The sequence below is a fragment of the Callorhinchus milii genome, unplaced genomic scaffold (genome assembly GCF_018977255.1).
Source record: "Callorhinchus milii isolate IMCB2004 unplaced genomic scaffold, IMCB_Cmil_1.0 Scaffold113, whole genome shotgun sequence".
NCBI lineage: Eukaryota > Metazoa > Chordata > Chondrichthyes > Chimaeriformes > Callorhinchidae > Callorhinchus > Callorhinchus milii.
In genome coordinates, this window is record NW_024704854.1 from 65,278 (window position 1) to 92,649 (window position 27,372).

Sequence of the window (27,372 nt, forward strand, 5' to 3'; positions counted from 1 at the left end):
GATTATTACCACTGGAAAAGCAAAGTTTTGCCCTGCCCGGGACTCAAACCCAGGTCCTCTCGCTTGCGAGGCTAGTGCTCCGACCACTGAGCGACCGGGACTCCAAAATATACGGGTGTACCAAACAGCCTTGATATAGAAATCTCAACATAAAAGCAGAGCTTTTTTTTTTTAACGGCACATTTAAAATAAATGTACTTCGCACAGACTACGGACAAAAATATATAAATCTTTTCGAGTGCTTAACAAGAAGTGGGCGAGAAGAGACAATAATAACTGGACCTTCCAAAAATCCAGTGTTTGATTAACAGCCGTCCGAACAATGTGCAACATTTGACTGGGAGTCGGAAACCAATGTGCAAAAAAAAAAAAGAACATTTAAAAGCACACACGAGTCAGTGGAGGACAATTCTAGGCGTCAGTTCAAAATGGAAATTAGTTTTAGAATTAAAAAGATCTGGGGGGAAAAAAAGGTAATTAGTTAAAAACTAAGGTTGGACAAAAACAAAATGGAGGACGATCCCCCCCCCCCCCCCCCCACCCACTCCCGCCCCCAATTCTGCCGACACGGAACCATTCCGGGTTAATCTCGGTCTCTTAAAAACTGATGATGTCACAGGGTTTCCTTCTTTAATCCCCCCACAACCCACCCAACCACCCACCCACCCCAGTCTCGTAACTTCACAGAACAATCCTTCTCAAAGCAGCAGCTGAAGAGTTAATTAACAAGGCGCACATTCGTTCCCTCATCCCCTCCTCTACTCCGTCACAGCGCCTTGCTCCCGTGAAGCCTTCTTCATGCAAGTAAGGATCGTTAAACCCTTCCTCCCCGTCTAAAAATCTCCAGTGCTAATTCTGTGCCTTGACGGCGCTGGACATTGGCTGGATGAAGCAGGCACTTTCCTCTCTCGCTCACTCCCATGTCAGCAGGCCAGCCCGGCACGCACACGGTAGGGACAGCCATGTTAAGTAGGTGGCTGGCGTGGCCCAGTCAACGGATAGGGAGCCTACGAGCAGCGGCAGGCATCCGAGGTGGAAATTTTCCTCTCGTTTGCGAGGCTACCCTCGCCCGCCATCCCTGGTCTTAAAATGTAAGAATGTGCAGGACTGGGCAAAGTTCTTAAGAATTCGGCCTCAATTCGGAAGCCGTTTCCCAGTCGAGATGGTGGGAAACCGACCTCCAAAATGAGGGTAGGATTTAAGAAATTTCCCAAATTCTGGCACAGTCTTAAAAGCTTAAGACAACGTGACTTGACAAGTCGGGCGGAATATGCATCCTCTGCACTGTACTGCACTACTGGGTCTCAATCATAAATATACACTAATATTCTTAAAAAAACTGGACATTTGGATAAGTACTTTTAATAGATAAGAGCAACAAGTCAGTTGTTTAAAAAAATATATTAACCCTCTCCCAGTAACCCTATTATGTCAGAAATATGGTAATTTACATGATACAACTAAGAGTTAAAAAAATAAATAACTGCATTACTCCTACGTTGACACACGAGACTTAGTTCTCCATGACTTTCGCTGCTAACCCCACTCAGCTTCTGGGCTGCACCAAAGTACCACGGTGGGCAAAGCCACCCCAGCCTCTCAGCCACGCACCATCAGTAGATGGAGCCATTAGCTCCAGGAAGAAGCTACAAGCTTCAGACAGCGGAGGCCCGAAATTCCACCTGGTCTTAGCCTGTAAGGCTATTATTTATTATTTGCCTTAAAATTTCAGTTTGTGGAAAATTCCTCAAACGGGTCTTGTGGAGTCCTGTAGCTCAGTGGTTAGAGCACTCGCTTTGCCAGCGAGAGACCTGAGTTCAATTCCAGGCAGAGGGCGAAACCTCGGGCAAGTTTCCTTACTCCACACAGAGCCTAATAATAATCCCTCCAAAACCAAACACAATAATAAAATTGGTCATTTTCAATCTACGACTGTTTGTGGGACATCGCTGTGCGCAATCGGCTGCCGCGTTCGCCCACAAATATACAGTCAATTCACTTTACAGTGTGTTCTGTGAAGCGCTTTGGGACGTCCTCCCGACGTGAACAGCGCTATATCAAATACAAGGAAAAAATACAAGGATTAATTTCGAAGCCTTTTCTTTTCTATGATTAAAAAAAATGAAAGAATCTGGCTTCCAAGTTGAGGCCGAAATGTAAGAATTTTCCATAATTCTATGCCAACTGAAAAGAGACTAAATGGTCTGACAGGCTAAGACTAGGTGCAACGTGAAGGCCTCGGAGGTTCTGCCGTCCCGCTGGTAAACGGTAAGCCATCGAGCAGTGTCGACTATGAACTATGAGCAAGTAGGAACAAAACATTTTGTGTACGCCATTTTCAAAATGGTTGGCTGCACTGTGACATCATCAATCTTTTTTGGGTGATGGGGGCGGGTGTGGGGGGAAGGGGAGGGAGAAAAGGGGAGGGGAGGGAGGAGAAATAACTAGCTCCGACCATTTTCCACCAATTCAAAGCATCTGGTTAGCTAAGATTGTACCATGGTAGTTATGATATCCAACAGTGAGAACGAGGTAGGTTGGATATAGACACAATATGGATTCTCTGATCTCTCCACAACAGCTCCTCAAGTCGACTCGCCCTCCCTCCTGTGCCTGGGTGTTGGCCGAGCGACCGTGTGTATTTGCCAGGCCGCTTCACGCCCTGGCGCACAGAAGTGGTCGCTTCGCCCAGAAATAAAAACAAAAGACCGAGTTGTTGGTTCGATGCCCTGCTGGGAAGCCTAGCTGGCGCACTGATAGCTCGACTGGGATCCCACATGGCTCGACTGTGCGGTGGGTTGGACGAAGCGAAAGGTGAGGGGCGACGCAACAGCTGGGTCCAAGCCTGCCACCACGGTGAAACGAAGGAGGCACGCTGGCCACCACATACAGGGCATCGTCAAGATAAGATCGATTTTAAAATTTTGCTCTCGTAAAAAAAGGCGAATCCGACATTTCACCCTCTCCCCCCACCCCGCCCCACCCCCCCATCAGAAAACCTGGCTAGACACCGTGGCTGTGAGGCGAGGTAGCCAGATCACAAAAACATTGGGATTAATCCACAGTTTTTGAACTGGGTGGGAGGGGGTTCTTTTATATATATATATATATTATATATGTATAAAATACATGACGGAGGCAAGTCTTTTCTCCCGTTAAAACTGCTGAAATCGCAGATTTTAAAAGCCATACATACAATCCTTTCGACCCATTATTTGTGCGTGTTGTGTTTTTTTTAAAAAAACATCCTTTTGTAAAAACCCAGAAGCTTTTTGAAAATACGTTCAGAATCGTAAACATAGGTAGTTTCGGGTAAAAGTCCTTTGGACCGGTTCCTGCGAGCGAGGGAGGTTAAAAGCTTCGTGGGACGTCACAAAGGGTCAGTAGTTTGCACCAGAAGACTATCGTAGCATCTTCCACAATGACAAGACTTGTGCAAGCAGTTTGGGGCACCTTATTGTCATCTAGAGGTTAAAAAGCACACTTAAAGCCAGCCCGTTCAACCGGGATTCACCGGGATTGAGCGTTAGTAAGAATTTAAAAAAAAAATCTAACTTCAATTCATCCCCGTTAAAACATTTAAAACGTATCGGTTAGTTGTTGGGAGGGAGAGATAGAAAAAAAAAACACACAAGAGGAAAACATTTTTAAAAATGGGCCCCAAAGGGAACATTCTCAGGAATTGGTATCAACAGGAAGATTGAACCCTGGGGAAAAGGATTTTTTTTTTTTTAAAAAAAACCTCTCAAGTCCAGGTAGATAGCAGTTACACTCAGCTTTAATTTGGCTGCAGGTGTGTGTGTAAAAAAAAATCCAGGAGGGATTTTGTATCGGGGGGGGGAGGGGGAGAAGGAATCCAAATTCAACCCAGTTTGCTCTGCAGATTAATCCCTGAAAACACAGATATCTTGTCCAACCCTAGTAAAGAACACTTCCTTCTTTAGATGAAGTCAGTGCAAAGGGAGTAGAAAAGTATAGTCCATGATGGTTCACACGCGCTCGTTCTCTCTCTCTCTCTCTCTCTCTCTCGCTCTCTCTCTCTCGCTCGCTCTCTCTCTAGCTGAGAGAGAGAGAGGCCTAACTCACTTTGTGCTCTCCCCGGACGATGTGCGAGGAGAACTCGTACCGGTCTTGGCTGTGGTGGCCGCAGATGTTGCACTCAAACGGGTCTCTGAAACCATGGCAACCCATGTGTATGGTAAACATCACGTGGTCGAGAAAGAGCACCCGGCAGTGGTCACACTTGTAGGCCTTGACCTTCTCCCCGTCTTCATTTAAGACTCTTAGGACCTCTTTGGCTGAGCTTGGGGCTGCTTTGGCAGATGACCGAGGCTCCTGTGCCTTTGGGTCCTCTTTGGAATAGGCCGGGCTTTGCCTTGTGGTATAGTTACTAGGGAAAGTCTGGGCGTGCCTGTCTTCGTGGCTGCTCTCTGTATCTGTGGAATCGTGACAGCCGTTGCTGGGAGACACGCCGAGCTCCACCAATTGGTTCTTGGCTCGGGAACTCAGCGTCCCGCCTTCAGACACGTCCTCGTGTCCCTCGGCTGCCTCACGGCTGCCGTGGGCCTCGCCGCGGGCCTGGATGGGATGGACGTGCGAGTAGACGGCGCTGATCACCGGCGTGATCTCCGGCACGCAGCTGGTCACCGGGAGCCTGGGAGGCTTCATGGCTTCCGATCCCAGGAAGGACAGAGCGCCGCCCAGACTGGGGTCCATGACGTGGGGAACCATCATCTCCACGTCCTTCTCAAAATTGGAGTTCATCTCAAAGTGGACGTCGGAGAGGTTGAGGCGCATGTGTTTATCACCTGAAGGAGAGAGGGTTTGATTGCCAAAATCAGACACACACAGAAAACCAAGCTGTAGGGATGATAACATTAATCCTTGCAGTCGATGTAGCCCCTTATCGTTGAGATGTCTCAAAGTGCTTCACAGAATACACTGTAAAGTATAGTGACTGTGTATTTTGACAGCCAATTGTGCACGGCAGCGTCCCGCAAACAGTCGTGGATTGACTGACAACATTTATTTATTTATTCTTAATACACACAGGCACTGAAATAGGAATACTTATACATTAACAGAACCACAGTTATACAGTGATGCAGAACGGAAACAGGCCACTCGGCCCAACTAGTCTGTGTCGGTGTTTATGCTCCACATGAGGCCCCCACCCTTCTTGTTCCCCTCACCTGTACTCCCTATGCCCTTCTCTCTCGCTGAAGGTAGGAGAACAACAACAACTTGTATTTACACAGCGCCCCTCATGCAGGGTAGCGTGTCAGAGCGCTTAACAGTGACACAGCGCAACGTCGAGCAGGAGGGAGGTGACCGTAGGTACGATCAAAGAGAAGGTTTTCAGGCCCGACCTGAAGATAGGGAAGGAGGAGGCGAGGCGGAGGGATTGAAGGAAGGGTGTTCCAGAGTTTCAGGACTTGGTGGCTGAAAGCGCAGCTGCTGATGGTGGAACGGAGGGAAGTGGACAGAAGAGGCTCTTACCCACAAATTTCTGGGGAGTAGATCTTTTTCGTTTTGCGATGCTGTGAGCGAGCCGGTCTATGAAGGAAGGCCTGTCAGGGGCTGGCTGAAGGATATGGTCAGGCATCACATCCATGTCTCGGCTCTCCTCCCCTGCTGACGAAAGTAAACACCCTGAAATCAGGCGACAAAATGAAGGGATTATAAAGGCAACTATGGAAATTGTGACTTGCTTCAAACTGAGTTTCACTGCTATTGGCACTGAATGCCGGTTAAAAAGGAACCGTGAAAAACAAACATGCAAATTACATCAAAGGTTCTAGTTAGGGCTTTTATGAATAGCAAGCAAAGGGGATGTGGGCCCCTTGAAAACTGGACGTAGGTAAATAATACTAATAATCCTTGCATTCGACAAAGCGTCTTATCACATCGTTGAGAGGTCTCAAAAGCGCTTCGCAGAATGCACTGTCGAGTGGATTGACTGTCTATTTCGTGGCGAAATAGTTAAGACGGTAATGAACAATAAGAAAATGGCAGAGCGGATACTGAGTACTCCGTTTCAACCTTCATAGTGGAGGATAAAGTACAACAAATCTACATTTATATACAGTGCCTTTTACGTCGGGAGGATATCTCGAGGCACTATACTAGTGGTGCTGGAAAATCTGAAGCTAAATCAGGGGGAGGAACTTGTAGGATTTAATAAAGTTAAAAAAAAAGAAATGGAGAAACTAATAGGAATCGAAATAGGCAAATCTGCGGGACCTGATGGTTTTTACCTCAGGGTATGAATGAAATTAGTGAAGAAGTTGCAGACGCACGAGTCAGAATGTTACAAAGCTCTCTGGATTAGAATGTTTCTAAGATCACGCCAAATAAATATTTATGTATATATATACACACACATATATATATTAAATACCATTCAGCCAACCCATATAAATCTATATATAAATACATATATCTATATCCCTGACTGTACAGCACTTTGGGATGTCCTCCTCACTTGAAAGGCACTAAATAAATGTAATTTTTGTAATGTAAAATGTATTGTATTGCGTCTACAAAATACACAGTCAATCACCGTTAGTATTACATCGGTTGTGGGAAATTACTGGAATCCAATCATCAGAGACGACACACAAGCTGATGAAATGGAGTCAGCATGGATTGTGAAAGGGTCATGTCTGACCAGCGAGTGGATTTTTTTTTTTTTGAAGTGGTCACTGACAAGGGGGACAAGAGATATATTAGAGAATGTTCCGGACAAGAGGTAATTGGCGGAAACTAAGGCATGTGGAATTGGGAGGCCTCCAATGGATCGGAAATCAGTTGGGAGACAAAAAAAAAGGGCATTCTCTGATTGATGAGGTGTTATAATAATAATAATCCTTGCATTTGATATAGCGCTTTTCACGTCGGGAGGACGTCTCAAAGCGCTTCACAGAACACACTGTAAAGTGAATTGACTGTATATTTGTGGGCGAACGCGGCGGCCAATTGCGCACAGCAATGTCCCACAAACAGTCGTAGATTGAAAATGACCAATTTATTATTGTTTTGGGTTTTGGAGGGATTATTATTAGGCTCTGTGTGGAGTAAGGAAACTTGCCCAAGGTTTCGCCCTCTGCCTGGAATTGAACTCAGGTCTCTCGCTTGCAAAGCGAGTGCTCTAACCACTGAGCTACAGGACTCCAGATTGATCTGCACTGAGACCTCAGCCTTCCCCCATGCCTGCTCAGGCTTGGTAGCTAGGTATCAAGGGGATGCGATGAAAGGCCAGGGAAATGGTATTAAATTGCAGATCAGCCGATTACGTAATGAAATGGTGGAACTGGCTTGACAGGGTTGCATGATCTCTTGTTCCTACATCATATACTGGAGCCTTGGCAACAGAAATCTCAGGCATTTGATCGTGTTTGTTTAGAGCATTTTCTATCACAATGAAAAACACTTACAAGCGATGTTGGATTCCCAGGTTTCTAATTGCTATTTGGAATTTAGCCCACAACACCACGCAATCATATTCATTTTACGTTTTTTTCCCCGGAGGGGTCAGTGAAGCGACACGATATGCAATTGGAACCCCAAGCCATATTAAAGGATTCTCCTCACGCTATTTATATTCACCACACTGCTGCTGTCACTCACTGAAGATGCAAACCATGCACCGTGGAGTTGTAACGGCAGTGCCTAGCTCGAATCAAGGTGGACTGTGCCTTTAATTGGCTTGCACCCCTCCCAACTATCCTGTTTCAACTGCATCAGGAATTGCATGCCAAGCATCAGGCTTTTTAATCCAACTCTCAGAAAGAATTTAAATCAGGTATGAGGTGAAACGTTTTGACGTTATTCCTAGTGCAAGAACAGAATTTTCCTTTGGGGGGAGGGAGGTGGAGGGGAATGGTCAGCCGAGCGCCTGACACACATGGAAACCAATCACTCCCACCCCCCCCACCCATACCTTATGATCCAAATCATCTGAGTCCCCTAATGCAGGGAGATTTCCTCTCTGGAATGGAGTATGTACTTTTTTCCCCCGGAGAGATACGCACGCACTCCTTATCTAATCCTTGGTGCGCATTCCATTCCAGTATGCGGGAATTTCCATGGGCCGGTGGCATGCATGGAATTCTCAGTCTGGTTTGAATGCCCTTAAACACACAATGGTGGGTTTTTCTGCCTACGTCAGACTGGCTCGGCTGACCCAAAACAAAATGCACACTGCAACGACCAAAATAATAAGACTTTTAACATTCTTGACCCTCTCAATGGTGTTGAGATACTGGCTGCAAGTTCGAAACGCCTGTCCGTGCAACACACTGCCCTCTGTAGTGCAAGCCCGGAAATGAGAAAAGTATCAACAACAACAACAAATTACATTTGTACAACGCTTTTCACATTGTGAGGATGTCCCAAGGTGCTGGACGGACAGGGATTTCTGTACAGAAGCACACCGCGATGCTACCCTGCGTGAAGGGCGTTATATAAATGCAAGTTGTTGTTGTTGTTGGATTTGGACCCAAGTTGGGGTTTGGGATCATGAGGGGTGGAGGGTAGGGATGGTAGGGATAGGAGGGTGACCCAAGGCACGGTCGAAGAGGAGGGTCTTGAGACGGGCCTTCAAGCAGGCAAGGGAGGGGGCAAGCCCGTGGGATGGAGTTCCAAAGGGTGGGGGCAGAGAGGCTGAAGGCCTGACCGCCGATGGTGTTTGATGATGATGATGAGGTTCGAATCACATTCAGGGCAGAAATTGGGGCTTTAATTTGCCTCAGTGCCCCAGTTAGGGAGGGGTATAATCAGCCAGGGTTCTTGCTCGCTCATAATTCCTATCCCAGTGACATTCACTGGAACAGGTGGCAGCCAGGTAAAAAAACAACTGGACTGGGTTGTTATACCCTCTCTGGTTGAATGGGTAGTTGGCACTTGCTGTTTGGGCTCGCCATTGAAGAATAGCCACTTGGACTGAGTGCCAGGCAGAGTGCAGAAGTCAGTGAACCTCGTCACACCAACAGCTGTCAGCTGGAGCAGAAGCGGATCGCAGAGCATCCTATACAATGGGATTTTTCAAAGAGGCCGTGAGATAAATTTCTTTGGACTTTGCGGTTTCCGGAGTGCAGAAAGGGAAAGCAGGAAAAAAGTTCAGAGTCCTGCTTTTTGTGAACTTGCTGCTGTGTCCGGGGTGCGTGGGACACTATGGAGTCCTGTAGCTCAGTGGTTAGTTAGCGGGCTCACCTCACAAGCGAGAGGAACCGGGTATGATTCCCGGGCAGGGCGAAACGTTAGACACTGCTGCGCGCAATTGACTGCCGCATTTCCTCTACAAAATACAGTCAAACCACTTTACAGTATATGCTGCAAAGCGCTTTGAGACGTCTCAACGGAGTCATAAAGCGCTCTATCAAATGCAAGGATTATTATTACTATTATTATTATGGGCAGCAGTGAAAGCGCCTCCGGCTGTGATGGCTAAGAATCCGACCTCACAAAAATCTCACCTGGACGGAGTCAGTGATGATGATAATAATAATCAGCGACCAGGCGGTGGTTCGGCTCAATGAAAAAACACAACACAACCCGAGCGAGTGCCTGTCAAACCCTCCCCGGCACGAAGGCGAGACACTCGAGTGCTCAGCAGTACACAAAAAGCAATTTGCGAGATGGTGGAGCAATCACAAAATTTACATCTTTATACAAAAAAAATCACATCGTTGTCAGCGGTTCTGTCAGCATCTTCATTAAGAAGGGTCAGTGCGCACAGTCACGACAAGCAGAGCGGCACGAGAGAAACAATAGGTAACTGACACTGATAGAAATTTCACTGAAGCTCTGGTAACGCACTACATTCGCGGTGTTCAGATTAAAAGGGTGATGTAGAGCTCCTGCAAATTAAGACATCCTGTGCATACTTTATGGTCTCGACAGAGTGAAGAGCTCAGTGGGTCCACAAGGATTCGAACCCACAACCTTCTGGTTTCCAATTCGGTACTGGACCAAGATCTAAAAAGGAAGTTCGAGGAGGGGAGGGGGAAGGCTATGCTTCGCTGGTGAGATGGCTGGGTGGGGGGGGGCAGAGAGAATCAGCCTGGCACGGTGGTAGCAATTGAATCAGAAGGTTGTGGGTTCGAGCCCCGCGTCAGGACTTGGAATCACACACTGACATTCGAATGCAGTGCTGGGGGTGGGGGTGGGTGGGGGCGCGGGGAGCTGTTGCATTGGCAGAGATGCCATCTTTAGGATAGCTCAGGTGTTAAATGTTCAGGTAGACATTAAAGATCCCGCAGCACTTTTCAAAAAGTGAAGGGAGTTTCTCCTTCCCGGTGTCCTGGAAATTTAGTCACTCACTATTGGGATATTGCTGTGCGCAAATTAGCCGCCGCGTTTCGCCCCAAAAGTACACGGTCGATCCAATTTACAGTGTATCCTGAGAAGCACTTTGCGATATCTTAATGACATAACGTACCAAATGCAAGGATTCTTCTTCTTCTTAATAAGAGGGATGCCTTGCTCCCTCCCTCCCCACTTTCAAATCCCACCTAAAGACCTTCCTTTTTGATCGTGCTTACAATCACCTCCCCACTCCCTCTGGCTCAGCATCAGACGCCGCCACTGTCATATGCTCCGGGAAGCCACTCCGCGTGAAGGCGCTATATAAACCCAAGTTGTTGCTGGTGACATCGGGGGTGGGTGTTACAGACCCCGTTGGTGATGGGGATGGAGTGGGCGGGGTAGGCCATTTTGATAACACAGGGGCGTAGAGACATCATTGATGACATGAGGTAGAACGGACCTCAGTAGTGACATGAGGTACACACCTTGCTGAGCAGTTGGCTGTTGGGGCTCAGCGTTCAGACTCTGCAAGTAGTTGTGACAGCGTTCCTTGTGCTCCTCCAGTGAGCTCTGCTGCTTGTAGCTCCGGCCACAGTAGTTGCACTTGTAGGGTTTGCCGACAGTGGGGGAGGAGACTGGAGAGAGAGAGAGAGAGAGAGAGTGTGAGAGAGAAAGAGAATAAGATGAGCCTTAAAAGGTCATGCAGGAAGGCTGACAGATGGCGCTACAGTAAGCTAACATTTCTCTTTCCATTTTCAATTTGTTTTTGAAAAGAAAACAGTCCATTTGCAGTTCCAGCTGAACAGCCAACACAAACAGCCAACACGAGGCCATTCACTACGTTTGACACTGATTGCCCGCGAAGGGCTTGGAGTGGTTGCGTACAAGTTCCTAGTTCAGAGGCTCAATTGAAATAAAAAGTTACCTCTATTGTGCTTCTGAGAGCAGACACGCACGCTCCTACGCAAGGCTCTGTGTCAGTTGCAGCATTCCATCCCTCCAGGGAGAGAGGGAGGGAGCGAGAGAGTGTGCATTCCACTCCAACAAACTGTCTCTGGGATTCCCATGTGGAGGTGGGATGCATGGAATTCTCAGGTTGGTTTGGAGACTCTTAAGCAACGGTGATGGGTCTCCTTCACTTCAATCGGAATTTCGAACATTTCATTGCCCCGGACGTTCGTACTTTATGCACCAATTTAAATTCAATGCACTCCAAATGGCAACTGGTTCCACAGATATGAATCGCCGAGACCCGCAGGCGCAGTGGTGAGCGCGCTCGTCTCGCAAGCGAGAGGACTCGGGTTCGATTCCTGGATGGGACGAAGCCTTAAGCAAGTTTCTTTGCTCCACAATCCTCTGTTTACCGAACAATAAGTAGGAACCCGGTTGTTAGTCACTCAATCCATGACTGTTTGTAGGGCACTGTTGTGCGCAATTGGCTGCCGCATTTCGCCACCAAAATACAAGGTCAATTCCCTTTGCAATATATTCTGTGACGTGCTGTGAGACGTCTCAATCAATGGGATGCGACGCGATATCAAATGTAAGGAGTACTATTATCATTATATTTAAAAACATCATCATTTGCATAACCAGGGTTGGGGGTGGGGGGGAAGGAGGCAATATCTGTCCGGACGTCAAAAAAAACAAGTTGAGATAAGCAAATCGCGTCTGAATACAATTAGGAATCCCAACTGTGATTTCCCCTCACTCATGCCCTAATCGCTCATATATAATAATAATCCTTGCATTTGATACAGTGCCTTATCACACCTTCAAGACGTCTCAAAGCGCTTCACAGAATATATTGTAGAGTGAATTGACGGTATACTTTGTGGCCAAATGGGTACCGCAGCCCATAGCATAAATCGGCCGCTGTTTATAAACACTGGTAATTCTTCTCTGCTCAGAGCAACCACAATGGAAAAGCATAAGGGTTATTGATTATCCTGGAATCTAATGCAGTAACCGAATTTAAAAATCAGGGAATTCAGTCTAGGATGAGCGACTGCTGGGAGGCCCGATAAAAATAATAATAATAAGCCTTACATTTGATATAGCCCCTTATCACGTAGTTGAGACGTCCAAGAGCTAGCACTCAGTGTCAGTTTGTCCACCAAAGCAGCTTGGTCTTGTTTCAGAGAATTTAACCTCTTCACATCGATCTCTCCCCCGCCCCACCCCATGTTATCTTACCAGCATTTCACAGAACGTTGCCTCGTCTTTCCAAACTTCCTCACATAAGCGTTGTTGATCGGGGGACGGGATTTGCTGATTGCAACGGTGGTTAAACTGGCATGCGCTGAGGCACACCCACAAACAGAGCAGCATAGTGCCCACAAAGTCCTGTTGCCCCCACCCCCCACCCCCGGGTTACAAGACAGCGATATGAGTCTACAGAGGAGCCAAAACAACCTGTCAGAGATGCATTTCCCCTCCTCACTCCATCCACGTTACAGAAGATATATCGCACTGAGCATGACGACGAATCATTATCTGCCATGAAAATAATGGCGCTCTCTCACACACAGTGAATCTTGTACTGAATACAATCAAGTACTCCTACATATAATTATCATCATTCTTCCACACGTTTCAGTTGTTGGGTCAGTGCACTATATAAAAAAAAAGGGGGGTAACGGGACTTTGTGGACACCCTGTAGAACATCGGACTGCTGAGAACTATCTTTTAATCCAAACCAGAAAAAATCATTATCCTTCTACAGCTGTTAGACTGCCAATTAACAGTGCTCAATGCATCATTCCTGTGGATTTAACTCACTGGCCGACAAATGCAAATAATCATTATCAGCTTTTCTAGTTCAAACACTATATGCATCATCACACTGAAAATACAACAGTCTTCAACATACTCACGCAACCCTACTTGGAAGGGTTGTCTCCAAGGCACTGTATTGCCAAGTGTCTCCTTTAAACCACGCTCTCTATGAGCCTCATTGAGTAAAATAAAACAGTCAAGTCTTCAGCATTGGTCCCAAGAGAACACATAAGGTTAAAAACACAGAGATACAGCACTGCTGAGCACTCCTGTCACTAATTCAGCTGGGAGACCGAACTGCAACCTTTCCAATGTAAACAGGTACAGCAGCCCTCAACATGGCAGGACGTCAGCCAGTCAAAATCTGAGGACACACCAATTAAAAGGGAATGAAGCGAAAGAAAAAAGTGTGCTACCAAATTGGGAGACCGAGCGAAAGACGGAACTTGTGGTTTTATCTGAAACATTTCAAAACTTCACAATTACTGTTGAGTGTAGTGGCCGGTTTTGATAATAATAATAATAATAATGCTAGCGCATTTGATATAGCACCTTATCATGTTGTTGAGACGTCTTAAAGCGCTTCACAGGCTATAGTGCAAAGTGGATTGACTGCGTATTTTGTGGGCGAAACGCATTGATGGCAGCCAATCTGCCCACTGCAAGGGTCCCATAAATGAAGCTGAATGACCAATTTATCTGGACGATTGTGGGCAATAAAACTGGGACTTGTCCGTTCAAATAATGTCTCGAGATTTTGTTTAACATCCACCAGAAGAATAGGCAGACAAGATTTGATATAGTATCTCATCTGAATCGTACATGCGCTGGGTGGGGTGGGCAAGGGAGAAGAGAGACGGTTGTAACATTGGGTAGAATTGGCTGTTCATCCAATTTGTGATAATCCTGAGTGGTTGTCTTCGCATATTGGACATGAATGTGAACGGTAATATTGATATCAATTGGACTGAAATATGGGTAATTGTCAGGGAGAAATGCTTCGAATGATGGCTGTGCTTTGCAAGGACATAGATTTCACAGCACAAGCTAAACAAAAAGGGCCAGGGGTATCTTTGTCGCTATAGACACAATCAGTTAGCCAGATCTAATTTTACAGCAACACCCATCTCTGGGCACTTCAGTTTGAAAACAGAATATCCTACAAAATGCACAGTTAACAGCAAATCCTGCAACGCTTTGAGACATCTCAACGGCGTGATAAGGTGCTACATCAAATGCAAGGATTATTATTAACATTATTATTTATTATTCCCTTTCAGAGATTCAAAGGTTAATTATGATTTGGTTTGAAGTCGGTGTTTATTTCACAGAGCAGGGCGGGGGGATGAAAGAGGGGAAGTGGGGGTGGGGGGGGGGTGGGGGGAGGTTAAGGCACCCGCTCTTGATTCAGAAGCTTGAAGTGGTTATACTGAATGGTCAGATAAAAATCAGTGAAGCCATCACCTTGTGGTTGTGTGTAACGCATCAATCATCAGGATGGAGGCTGGAGATTGCACCCATAATCTAAATAGAATTCAAACCCCAGGCTTTCGGCGAGCATTAACCTTGAGTGGGAAAATGCAACTTTGGACCCTCAACGTTCAGAGGAACGGGAAGCCTGGATCAGGGAGATTTATTGGTCTGGGCGGCACGGTCTCTGCACCACAGCACAGTCTTTTCACTTCAAACGCGCACGTGAACATTTTAATGCAACTCGGCGGCGGCTATTAATGTTGCCACAAAGCTCAACTGTGGCTCGCAACACCCAGTCTGCTCAGAAACCACCAACCCCAAGTATGTACAGAATTACATTTGGATCACAGACAGTACTGTTCCTATTCTCTCTCTCTCACTCCATCTCCCCGCTCCCGCCCTCGCCCACCCCGCCAAAAAAGGCAGAGGCAAAAATTCCACCGGATCTTTGCCTGCTAGTATGTTTTTGGTCTTCAAATTTAAAAACATGGAAGGTTCTTAAATCGAGGTTTAATCTGGCAGCGGTATTTCTGAAGTTAAACTTTCTTAAATTCAGTTTAAATGCAATTCCTATTATTTTTATTTTAGGCGAGTCCACAGTACCCCACAGGGCTCATCGACAGGACGTGGAAGGGCAGATCAGTCCCTGGGGGCAGGGAGTCATCCCACTCAGCTCCTGTTAACCCTGCAAGCCAAAGCCCTCATGGTAAGCAGGATGGGTCCCTCCAGGGAGAAGGCGCGCATTCCATTCCAACAGTTTATCTCTGGAATTTCCACGTGTAGGTGCGATGAATGGAATTCCCAGTTTGGTTTGGAGACTCTTAAGCAACGGTGAGGGGTGACAGACACCGGCTGAACCCCCACCTCCAAAAAAAAATTGAATTTTCGACAATTCTCTGCCATCTTAAATTTGAACATAGAATGGTTTTACAGATTTAAGACTACGTGAAATTTGGAGGACAACAACAACAACTTGTATGTATATGGCGACCATCACGATCTTCGCGCAGGGTAGCGTCCCAGAGCTTGATGGTTTCGGACAGGACGCCGGGCCGGGGTGGAGGGGGGAACGGAACATTAAGTGTTCAACTTAATATTTCCCAAATACTGAATAAGCAAGTGAAATAAAAGTACCTTTTTTTATAGAGAGTACTGTGATCAGTCCTGCGATCAGGCTGGTAATATAATTCAGGGCTCAGAAGGCTAAACCATGAGTGAAAGTTAAGTGGGCTGTAATAGTCATTTGAATTCTGAAGATCATAGGCCTGAAAGTACTGCCTGGTGTAAGTTATTTGAGCAATATAGCTGTTAATTTTTCTTTGCAGCTTACAGCAGACTGCCCATCAATATTGCGGTACTTTGTGAACTTCCGTCATGTGTAACGAGCTTAACAAGAGTAAAGCAACAGTGTAGGTGTGTGTCTAGCAACGCTAACTGCTGTTCAGTGGGTTCCTAAGAAAAGAGTGGGAGGAGGGTCTAGTTTGCTCTAAATTGTTCAGACCAGAAAAAGTTAACTCAGAACAATACTTTCAGATATGCCAATACAGTAGGACAAGGCGGTACAAGTTCGAGCTCGGGAAAGGCCATTTTAGGAGAGACACCAGGAAGTATTTTGTTACACACAGAGGGCGAGAACAAAACCTTTAACAATCGGCAGGAAACTCAAGACAGGCAGAACGCAGGAGAACACACACTTAAAGACTCGATCCAATGGGAATGAGAAGACAGCGGGAAGCGCTGGTTCAACATTTCAGAGCACAAAGAGCAGTGGAACGAGCTGAGCTCATATCAGCAGAGAGTAAAATGATAGCTCTGGGACAAGCTCCTTAAAATGGAATCCTTAAAACGTCAGACGTTTGCCAGAGGCTAAAGGAGCCAGTGCTGGAATGTCTCTGCACCTTGCAATCCAGGCCAGGGAGCTAGCGGAGAAGCCAGCCGATGATGCCAGCACTTGGATGAGCCACATAAATAATGCCTCCGATTTCCATGCAAGAGAGAGAGAGAATGTCTGGAATTTAGGCCAGACTGATAGTTTCTTTCATGATTCTCCTACAGGTGACTCAGCTGTAAAGAGACGCCTGGGATAGGGTTTCAAGCCAACGGCACTGGTGAACTGGAGAAGTCTCGATGAACCACAGTTGATCAGGAAAGGTGCACTTGGATATTCCCAGCATGCAGTGAAACAACAGTCGGCATTGCCTGAGTGACATCGACAGGAAAATGATATCAAACAGGGAAAAGAAGTGAAGAAAACAGCTTTAAGGTCGTCGGATCCGCGATAATACTCCTGTACACGTTTGGAACTGAAACTCGATCCTGAAAATGAGATGCATTTAAACACGTTGTTCCACCACTTTCTTGAACGGTAGCAAAATCGCAATTCCAAACTGAAAAACGGTGCAATGGGGAAATGGATAGGTACTTGAATAGGAAAAATTTGCAAGGCTATAGGATAAGAGCGGGGGAGTGGGACTAATTGATAGCTCTTTCAAAGAGCCGGCACAGGCACAATGGGCCAAATGGCCTCCTTCTGGTGTTGTAAGATTCTATGATTATAGTGTGTCTCAGTGTCGAGCAGGAATGAGACCCTGAGAACAACCAGTTAAAGCGACAACGAATGGGTGGTGGGTTTCCGCACGTGTCAGACACCCAGCTTAAAAAGCACTTTTCAAGTCAGCAGAAAGATTTTTCTGAGAATACAGGACACTCTGTACAAAAGCTGAATATGCGAACCAACGGAGTTATTCTTTGGAGCTATCAATCTAAAATAAAAGGACACGTGCTGCCAACATACAACAACCAGCCACATCGATCTGCGCTTTATTATTATTCACAAAGAGTGCTTGGGAATGCTGGAGGAGGCTTTCGCGGGACCTCAACCCACTGCAAATGGCTTTTCTGTTTGGTCAGCCAAGTGTCTGTGACACATGCAAACACCCATCCTCGTGCTTAAAGGGTATCCAATCCAAACTGAGAATTCCATGCACGTGGAATTCACCTTCACACGGGAAGTGCCACATTTGCAATGGAACGCGCACTCACTCCCCACAGGGAGGCAACATGCTTAGCTAATTCCAGAGCACCAGGTTGGCATTAGGCAAGGCTTGGGGACCCCAGAATGCGTGTTGGGGTTACTGCTGGAATGTCCTCCTGACATGCAAGCCGGGATAGAAGTGTAATTTGTTGTTGTTGTTGCTGGAGTTTAACCAGCTAAAACTGCAGAGTTTGCCCATTGAGAGCATTTTCTGGCAACCCTACCCGTTAGGGCTTTGGCTTTAGGGTTAACATCTTAGCACTCATGCTCAAACCGTGCAGAGCTCTGGTTAGGCTGCAGATTCAGCCTTGTGAAGGACAGTTACCAGGGAACATTCCCTTACTGAGAGGACAGTTAGCTACTTGAACAGGCCAGGGAGGGCGTTTCATTTACGAAATGGGTGTAATCTGAAGATGCCCACGTACAATAAATAACAACGCTGGGTCCTTCATACAGAATGGGGTCCAAATACATCGATTTTTGTCTCAGAGCGTCAAGGTGTTGCCCCAGAGGGGTAGGTTCACAACCACAGCTGGAATTCCCATCTGGGTCAGGGAGGTGTCGAGTTGCTGAGTGGAGAGAATAATAATAATAACCCTTGCATTCGATATAGCACTTTATCACATCTGAGACGTCTCAAAGTGCTGCACAGACTACACTGCAAAGTGGATTGACTGTATATTTTGTGGGCAAAGCACAGTAGCCAATATCGCACAGCAGTGTCCCACAAACAGCCATGGATTGAGTGACAACTTTTGTATATATATATTTATTTATTTTTGAAGGGGTTATTACCCCCAGAAAAAGCGATCCGCCAATCGACTAACAACAGGATTCCTATTTACTGCTCGGTAAACAGAGGCGTGTAGAGTAAGGAAACTTGCCTAAAGTTTCGCACCGCCCCGGAATCGAACCCAGATCAGACACTACCCCCAAGACTTACACCAGCTACAGAAAGCAAAAGGCTCAACTAATGCTTCTTTGTTCCATAAAAGGGCAATTGGTTGCACGAAGGAATGGAGTTAAAGCACATGCAGCCCACTTGGCATCACATCCACCTAAACATCTGATAGCGCTGTACTACTGCTGAAGCTCGTTCTCCTTACCGCCAAGTCTATGTGGTTTAACCTTTCTGAAGACAACAACAGTTTCAAAACCCAATCTTTGCGACACGGGGACAGTTAGTACATTCCGTGGTTTAGCCCCTTTGCATCTGCATGTGAAAGAAGCCGTTGAAAGGAGCTACAAATGCCAGTAGAATCAGAAATGTCAGCAGAGAACCCATTTGGCCTTCATGACTGGGTCACACCAACTGCCCCCTGGACCTCTTCATCCAAATGCCATTCCGCTGCTCGGGCCACAACTCTTAATAATACTACTACAACGAATAATAATCCTTACATTTGCTATAGTGCCTTGTCACGTCGTCGATTGGTGGAAACTGCCTACCGCAGACTGCTTTTTTTGTGAAAAAAAAGCTTTTTGCTACTAGAGGATTCACTACTTGTATAAGGGACTCTTTCTCTTGTTCACGGGAAGATTTTCTAGTTTGCAATTCAACGATATACAGACTTCGAAACCTGCAGAGTTTCTGCGTCAACTCAGCTCCACTGAAAGGTCCGTGGAAAGTTCCGAAAGTTTTAAAATCTCCGCCGCAGAGGGTAAAAGGACAATTTATTCATTTTTAAAAAATTGACCAATTACTTTTTTTTGGGAAGCAAAATTAATTTCTTATAATCACATTTTACAGCACATTTTGTGCTGGAAAACGCTGGAAACCCCCCTCTCCTTCCTTCTCCCCCGGCTCATTGTGAAGACTCCAGCACTGTGAAGCGCTCCGGGATGCTACCCCACGTGAGGGGTGCTATATAAATGCAAGTTGTTGTTGTTCTGTAACTGTGCGGTAATAAGGAGCAAAGGACCACGTTACTACAAGTTAAAAATGGCTTCTAACCTGCAATATTTCTCAACAGATCTCTTAAAAGACCTAAGCACAGAGGTGCAACCATCAAATTATTAAAACCTCAAGGAAAAGCTGCTGAAGATATATTAGATTCCCATAAATGTGATAATGCGTTCTTCACATTACGTGTTTTATAGACGTCTTTCTTAAGAAACCCGTTTAGACACCCCAAATTAAACCCCAATAAGTGCAACTTTTGCAAGAAATGTCGTGTTACATCACCGCAAGTGCTGAGTTAAGCAATCAAGAACAATCTAATCAAGTTGAACTTTTTCAAGGAACATTTTAAAAATGTCTTTTACAGTCTACAAACAGAAAACCACAAGACACCAGATGTGTAAATGGCAATTTCAAACGCGCTTATCTCAGTAGCAATTTAAAATGAGGATTAAACCATCAAAAAACAGTATAACAGTATATTCTGAGCGCAATCAGCTGCCGCATTTCATCCACAAAGTATAGTCAATTCACTTTGCAGTGTGTTCTTTGAGGCGCGTTGAGACGTCTCAACGACATGATAAGGCGCTGTATCAAATGCAAGGCTTACTATTTTAATATCTGTTGCATCAATTCGCCTCAAGCGTCAAGATTTAATATTAATCATAAACTACGTTCTGCACCCTTCTCTTCACGGTTTTGTAAATCAAGACTGCGAACATTTGGGTCAAGAATCAGCAAACAGTCGAGGAAAATGTACAAACAGTCAAAGGGTTATTACACATTCTTAAAGTGGACTTTTAATTTTTGGAGTTTAAAATATATTTTCAATTTAACGGTTTTGAGTATGTTTCCCTTCCCCAACCCTGCTCGACTGTGGTAATGCTTTCATTCCCTCCAACAACCTTGTAAAATTGCACTTTGGGATGTCCTCCCGACGTGAAAGGTGCTCTATAAATGTAATTTTGTTGTTGTTGTAAAATAATAATAATACTTGCATTTGATTTAGTGCCTTATCACATCTTCGCGACTCTCAAAACGCTTCACAGAATATACTGTAAAGTGTATTGACTGTAAATTTTGTGGGCGAAACAAGGCAGTCAATTGCGCACAACAGTGTCCCACAAACAGTCATGGATTGAGTGACCACTTTTTTTTATATAAAGGGATTATTACCCCCCAGAAAGCGATCCACTAATCGACCGGTTTCCTACTTACTGCTGGGTAAACAGAGGCGTGAGGAGTAAGGAAACTTGTCTAAGGTTTCGCCTAAATGTGTTGGGCTTTCAGTTTCCTGGACTAGATCTGAAGGACATTTCTAGCCCTGCAAAGTATATTCATTTTCAGTTGGAAAGCACAATAAAGCAGTGCGGAGATCAACACCTGCACACTCGGTGCGTCCGTTGGTTGAATTACTGACAATTTAGCCGCAGCAGGAGATGCCCCTTTGATAACACTCTGAACTATTCTGAGAAAGCAAAGTTTTTAAATCAATTTAAATCTTTTTGTGTGTTGTACATTCATAGCACTGACTTAACATTCAGACTTTACAATTTAAGCCGGTTTGTCTATGCTACTATACACTGAGGTCATAATGAATGTCAAAAATTAAAGCAATCACTGAAATACATACGCTGTAATAAGCTTTTAATATATTAAAATAATAAACCTTGCATTTGATACAGCGCCATATGTCGTTGAGACATCTCAAAGCGCTTCACAGAATATACTGCAAAGTGAATTGACTGTTCATTTTGTGGACAAAACGTAGCAGCATGTCCCAAATTAATAATTTTTTTTGAAGGGATTATTACCCCCGGAAAAGTGATCCGCCAATTGACTAACTTACTGCTAGGTAAACCGAGAGCATATTTTGTGGGCGAAATGCGGCAGCTAATTGCGCTCAGCAGTGTCCCACAAACGGTCATAGATTGAGGGACCAATTTTTTTTTTAATATATGCATATGATTCAGATTTGGTTAACAACCCGACTTTGGGGAGGGAGGGGGTGTAAAGAAAATTTACCGCTTAAAGTTAACTTAGAATCCGTAGGGCTAAAATGGAGTTCAAAGCTACAGGAACGATAGCTTGCATTTATATAGTACCCTTCACATGGGGTAGCATCTCAGAGCTCAGAATTAGTCGCCCGCAGTCAAAATCCTTGTGCATTCTACACTGTGGTCTTCAACTAAGCAGTCGGGAGGAGCGCACTTTGCAACAGACAATCAAAAGTGTTGATAAGGACTCCATAGGGAACTCGTCTACATTATTCGGTACTGATTTTTGGATCAAACCATCTCAAGCAGTAAACTTCAAAACAGAATGGCGTCAAAATATTGTTTCACAGTGTAAGTAGCTCAATAAAGGACCCAGGACAAGTTAGGATACAGCTCATAAAGCAGAATAATTTATAAAGCTCTTTAGTTTAATTTAGTGTGAGGTGGTGGTGCAAGCTATCATTCTAATAGGGCAGACATGGGAGGAATAAGAATGGGGAAAAGAGTTGACAAGACAAAAGGTTGCAGGCAAGTGTCAAAGCGGCCGGGGTAAAAGAGAAGAGAGATTAAATTAGATTATTTACTACTCACATCAGAAGATTACAGTATTAATGAGTGCACCAGTTATAGTTCTTAATTAATAAGCAGCAAAATCTTACCAGGAAACTAATTCTAAGCTCAATATTTTTCCCCCCCATTGCCAAATTTATAAATTGGCCATGACATTTATCAGGTTACTTGAAGGAACACTTAGCCTCAGACACTTGAGAGACGTTTTGACATTATAGGCGCTAAATCAAACGCAAAGATTACCGTTATTCAGTCAACGTAATTCCATGCTTCTGCAACTTTAGAGGCACTGACAAAGCATCCTTTAACAATAAATTCACCAAGTATCGTTACCAGCGAGAGAATAAAAGGAACGCAATTTATATTCCTGCTTTCAGCCACTACGCCTGCCTCTGGAACGCTCTACCTCAATCCTTCCACCCTTCCTTGCCCGTCTTCTTCAACCGTGCCTAGAGTTACCTCCCCGCTTCCCTGGCTCGGTGTCAAACTCCGCCACTGTTAAGCGCTCTGAGATGTTACTCAGTGTGAAGGGTGCTAAATAAATCCAAGTTGTTGTTCAAGCGTATTGCCCAGTGATAAAGAAATAAAGACAAGGGAGTCTTTCTGAATTTTCGTGTATGTTACAATAATGTGATCTTTAAAGTATCATTTATATCTTGAGTGTCAGGGACTAGTTTACAGTTCATACACAAGGAGAGAAAGGCAGTTCAGCTGACACCACAACACACGCAATTCAGTTAAGAATTCTTTACCGCACTTTGCTTCAGCAACTGTCCAAGCCAGTAAATGATCCAAGTGATCGTTTCATTTTTGCCTTGGCTGTTGAACTTTTCTTTGCTCGTGTTTCTTCATTTACAGGTAAATTAAAGAGTATGTGTGTATGGAAGGGGCAGGAGGAGGGAAGAGGGAAGAGAAAGACACCTATTGTAAAATAAATGTAACACAGTAAACACCTTCACCCAATAAATACACGATCCACTTTACAGAATACTCTGTGAAGCGCTTTGAGGCATCGGGATGATGTGATATGGTGCTATATCAAATGCAAGGATTATTATTATTATTATAATGTATTTATACAAATGCCTAACTCGCCACTTCTAATAACTCATCACTGAACACTTTATTCCTTGGAGTAACAAGTTATCAGGAATTGACTGTATGTTTGGTATAAAAACTCAACAACCTTTCTCCCACTGGTATTACAATTGGGAACCAACAACTCAAGTAACACCTTTCTTTCGACCACACAGGTTCCAGACCACTATAAGATTAGGGTTTGCAACATCATCAAAATTACATTTGTATAGCGACTTTCGCATCGGGAGGACATTTATTACAATTAAATGAAACATTCCCAACTCCGAAACAAATGCCACTCAAAAAAAAAACGCATTGAGAGCAATCAAGTACTCACAAGCTGGTTTTGTGATTAAATTCATTAGAACGCGTTATAGAAAATATTAATGAATTGCAGAAGAAAAAAAACCATAATACCCACAATGGAGAGACGAGGTAACCGTTCGTTGTCTGGGCGATAATTTAACACTATATCGAGCACTTGTTTGTCTTAAATTAGCCCCCAAAAAGGTGCTTAGCCACCTGCATAATAACATGTGCAAATTTGAACGCAGTAGCCATCTAAAAATCACTGGAGACTTGCAAATCTCTGAGATGAAAGAGGTCACTGCATTAGTTAAACGGACGATTCTCGGGCTCACGAATCTTGCGCTTAACTGATAGAAACCAGGCAGATTTTCCATCAATTTCCAAGCGTACTATTTTGGCAGATTTATTCGTCAGCGCCAACTCCCACACCTCATTTTCGATGTTTGAGAGGATCGTGCATTGATTTGCCCTTGACATTAAAAGGCAGATAGACAGATATACGTTTCTATTTAACCATATTATTGCGAGAGAGAGAGAAAAAAGAAACACGCAAGCCACAGGTTTAACAGGCGGGTGGATATTATCTCACGAATCGCCGGCCAGTAACTCTACAGCAATCAGATTAAGAGTGGCGGTTTCGGAAAACATGGGGGATTTTAGTCCTCTCTCGCAAGCACCTGGTTCAACAGAAAATGTGACACCTGCAAAATTGGCAGGAATGAAAATAGCAGTGATCTTTTGCTGTGGTATTTGAAAACCTTGCGAAAACACAACCGAGTGGTACGCGTTATTTCAGTTGGTGCCTGAGGGCGAGGGTTACGTCACGGAATCTTATAGAAAGATTCCAATTGGAGTTTACGCTGCTTTTGGTGTTAAAAAGAACTCTGCGCAACATCCAAAGCTATGATAGCGCCTGTGATATGCTTAGCTCTGCTCAACAAATCGGCCTGTTTGGCAGAACCCTTTACTCCCGGTTTGAAGGTTAGAGGGGAGTTCCTGTGGGGTAGTGGTTAGAGCACTTGCCTCACAAGCGAGAGGACCCCGGGTTAGATTCCCAGGCGGGGCAAAACCTTACAAAAGTTTCCTTATTCCACAGACCTCTGCTTACTTAGAGTTAAGTTGGAACCCGGTTGTTAGTCGATGGGTGGATCGCGGACCACTTTCTGGGGGTTATAATCACCGAAAAAAATACTGGGTTACTCAATCCACGACTGTTTGTGGGACACTGCCGTGTGCAATTGTGGGTGAGTTTCACCCACAAAATACAGTCAATCGAATATATTCTGTGCAATGCTTCGAAAACGTCTCAACGATGCGAGAAAGCGCTATATCAAATGCAAGGATTATTATTACTAAGGGTGCGAGCTCAAGCCCTACAGGTTGACATCAGCAACGTAACAGAAATTATTTAATCACACGGCAGGGAAAATGGGAGGGAAAACGGCACGGCACTTACCTGCGTGTGTGCGGAGGTGCCCGCTAAGTGCATCCCTTCTCCGACAGGCGTAGTTACAGAACGGACACTTGAAAGGTTTTTCCCCCGAATGCAGCTTGATATGTCGCAGCAGGTTTCCTTTCTGTGTGAACGAGGCACCACACTGGTTACAGTGGAAAGGACGTTCACCTGAGCAAAAGAGATGGCCAGAAAGTGGTCAGTGACACCACGGGATAAACAGATCTTGGCTTTTTTTTGTATATAAATATTTTAAAAAACCACGACATTGGCTCTTCAACAGACGAGATAAAAAGGTTGTGCTCATTGACGTGAAAGACAACAGTGCTGTAAAATGGTTTCCCCTCCTGTTTTCGTCCAAGTGACGGACGGGACTGGCCCGCTAACCTCTCGGTTAGAAGGAACTTTGTTCGAAGCCAAGTGAAAGCGACGCCATGTTGGAAGCTTGATATTCAGATTGATACGTTTACCAAGTCGGTTTGCAAAGCCACTCACCACCCAGCCAGCCAACCCAAACCCGCACAGTTGATGGATTTTTTTGATGACTGCTGGAGACCATTGGATTTCTAACCTCTTCGGAAACGGCCTCTTAAACATCAGCGTGATTCTGAATCGGGCCATCATCACGATTGATTTAAAAACCAGGAGGAAGCGAATGAATGAACCCATCTTGAAAACTATCTGTTCTCACACAATGTACCAATCCAACAGAAGACAGAGTGTCCTATAATTCCTGCTCGCTGTGCCTTTACTATTATCTCCCCACCAATAAACCACTCTTTTCAGGTCTTTATTATGAAAGATTTGAGCAACATCAGAAGTTGATATTCTGCTACAAGCTACACAAAGAGTCTGCAGGGTGATCAGCGAGCGGGTTGTGCTTGAGATGTGCCAAAGGCAAGTTAGCAAAAGGAGCAATGGAACAGAAATCCTTAAGAGCACTGAAAAGTCCTCTTTACCAGCTGCCAACGGGTTCAAGCTTTCAAAAATAATTGCCAATGGAAGTCAAATTTCGCAATTGCGGTATTTGTCCACAAATACACAATCACTACACTTTACAGTATATTCTGTGAAGCATTTTGAGACATCTTGGAGACGTGATAAGGCGCTATCACAAAAAAAATGCAAGGATTACTATTATTATGGAAAACAAAGTTCCTGGTGAATTTGGTGCTCATGCAATGCAGGATGTCACTGTCGGGGAATGCATTAGGATGAACTAATCCAAAGAACTGGTACAAGGTGAAGCTCCCTCCCACCCACTGCGTCTACAACCCCAAGCTCTGGGGAGTTACCCTAGTTGACCCAGATATGATATTTCCATTCTCAGCCACCTCTGAAGGAAACTTGCTAACTTCTGGGTAGTTCTGAGCTCATAACTCCTATCCACTGGGTGCTGTACATGAAGTATTTAGCAGCTGGTTAGGTTTTTATTGTTTTCTGCTGAAAACAAATGGACTAAGGGCATTTGGTTTTTTAAAATGGGTGGGTGGGGAATATTCTAGGATTTTTTTGCACAACAAGGAAAGGTTTGGGGTTCCCAGAATTTCTCGTTTGCTTTTCCTGCTCTCCGCGTGTGCACAAAGTGGCACAGGCTGATGTAGCAGCCATCTGCTCCCAAAACCATAAGATATCCTTGGGACCGACGTGCGTGGCCGAGAAACAGGCAGGGCATGACGGGCAGAGAGGGCAGGCGGAAGCGATGAAAAGACACAAAAAAAACGGGAATTATAATTTGTGGGGAAATAAAGCAGAGGGAGACCCCAGCTATTGCCAGCACAGTCAGAGATAAATGTTTTAGCCCCAGTACATGCCACTCCATTTCTTTAGTTTGTGCAAACATACTTACCAGTGTGACTCCTCTTATGTACCATAAGGACATTCGGTCCAATGCAGACCATTCCGCATAGATCACACTTCAGTTTTCCATTAGGAAGGCGGATCCCTCCAGGAGAATGAGGTCCCTGCCCAACGCCCTCACAGAATCCTAGAGGGTCCAACAAAGACTCGTCTGCAAGGACCGCTTCCTCTTTATCACTAACACCATCCTCCTGTGCCAGAAGCCTCCCTGCCTCTTCATCGCTGTACATCTCAACCTTGATGGAGTTGGCTGCAAATGAACATCAGAATGTCAGATGGAGCCATAAGACGACAGGGCTAGACACTGTACAGGCACTGATCAAGATGGGCCAGCTGGCAACTTGCGTGAAGCAATCGCATTTTAATGACCATTTGGGTGGGAGCCTCAACCAAATAGCTGTGGGTTTGAAGCTGGAAAGTTCCCAGCATTACAGATTCCCTTTGCTAAACCCTATCCGGGCGTCACTGAGAGTCGGGGGGGTGGGAGGGGGGGGAAGGGGTCATCTACAGCACTGTTGTCCCTCAGCTTATGAGCACACAATGGAGATACAAATAGATAAGACACACTCTGGTCACCTCACTGCCCCGCACGACTGGAAAGAAGCGATT

General features: G+C 45.1%; 1 protein-coding gene across 3 annotated transcripts in view; it reads right to left on the reverse strand.

The window, feature by feature from the left end:
• Positions 1–4,028: 4,028 nt before the first annotated feature.
• Positions 4,029–27,372, reverse strand: part of ikzf4 (IKAROS family zinc finger 4) — a 48,449-nt gene continuing 25,105 nt past the window's right edge. Inside the window, exons 3-7 of one of the 3 annotated variants that reach the window (XM_042345833.1) lie at positions 26,753–27,013; positions 24,907–25,074; positions 10,794–10,943; positions 5,500–5,631; positions 4,029–4,808 (exon numbers count right to left, since the gene is read on the reverse strand). In XM_042345833.1, coding sequence (XP_042201767.1) covers positions 4,078–4,808; positions 5,500–5,631; positions 10,794–10,943; positions 24,907–25,074; positions 26,753–27,013 — 1,442 coding nt within the window. In that variant the 3' untranslated portion in view covers positions 4,029–4,077. Of the gene's footprint in view, positions 4,809–5,499; positions 5,653–10,793; positions 10,944–24,906; positions 25,075–26,752; positions 27,014–27,372 lie in introns of all 3 variants that reach the window. The other 2 variants (XM_042345832.1, XM_007911443.2) reach the window with 2 other exon arrangements.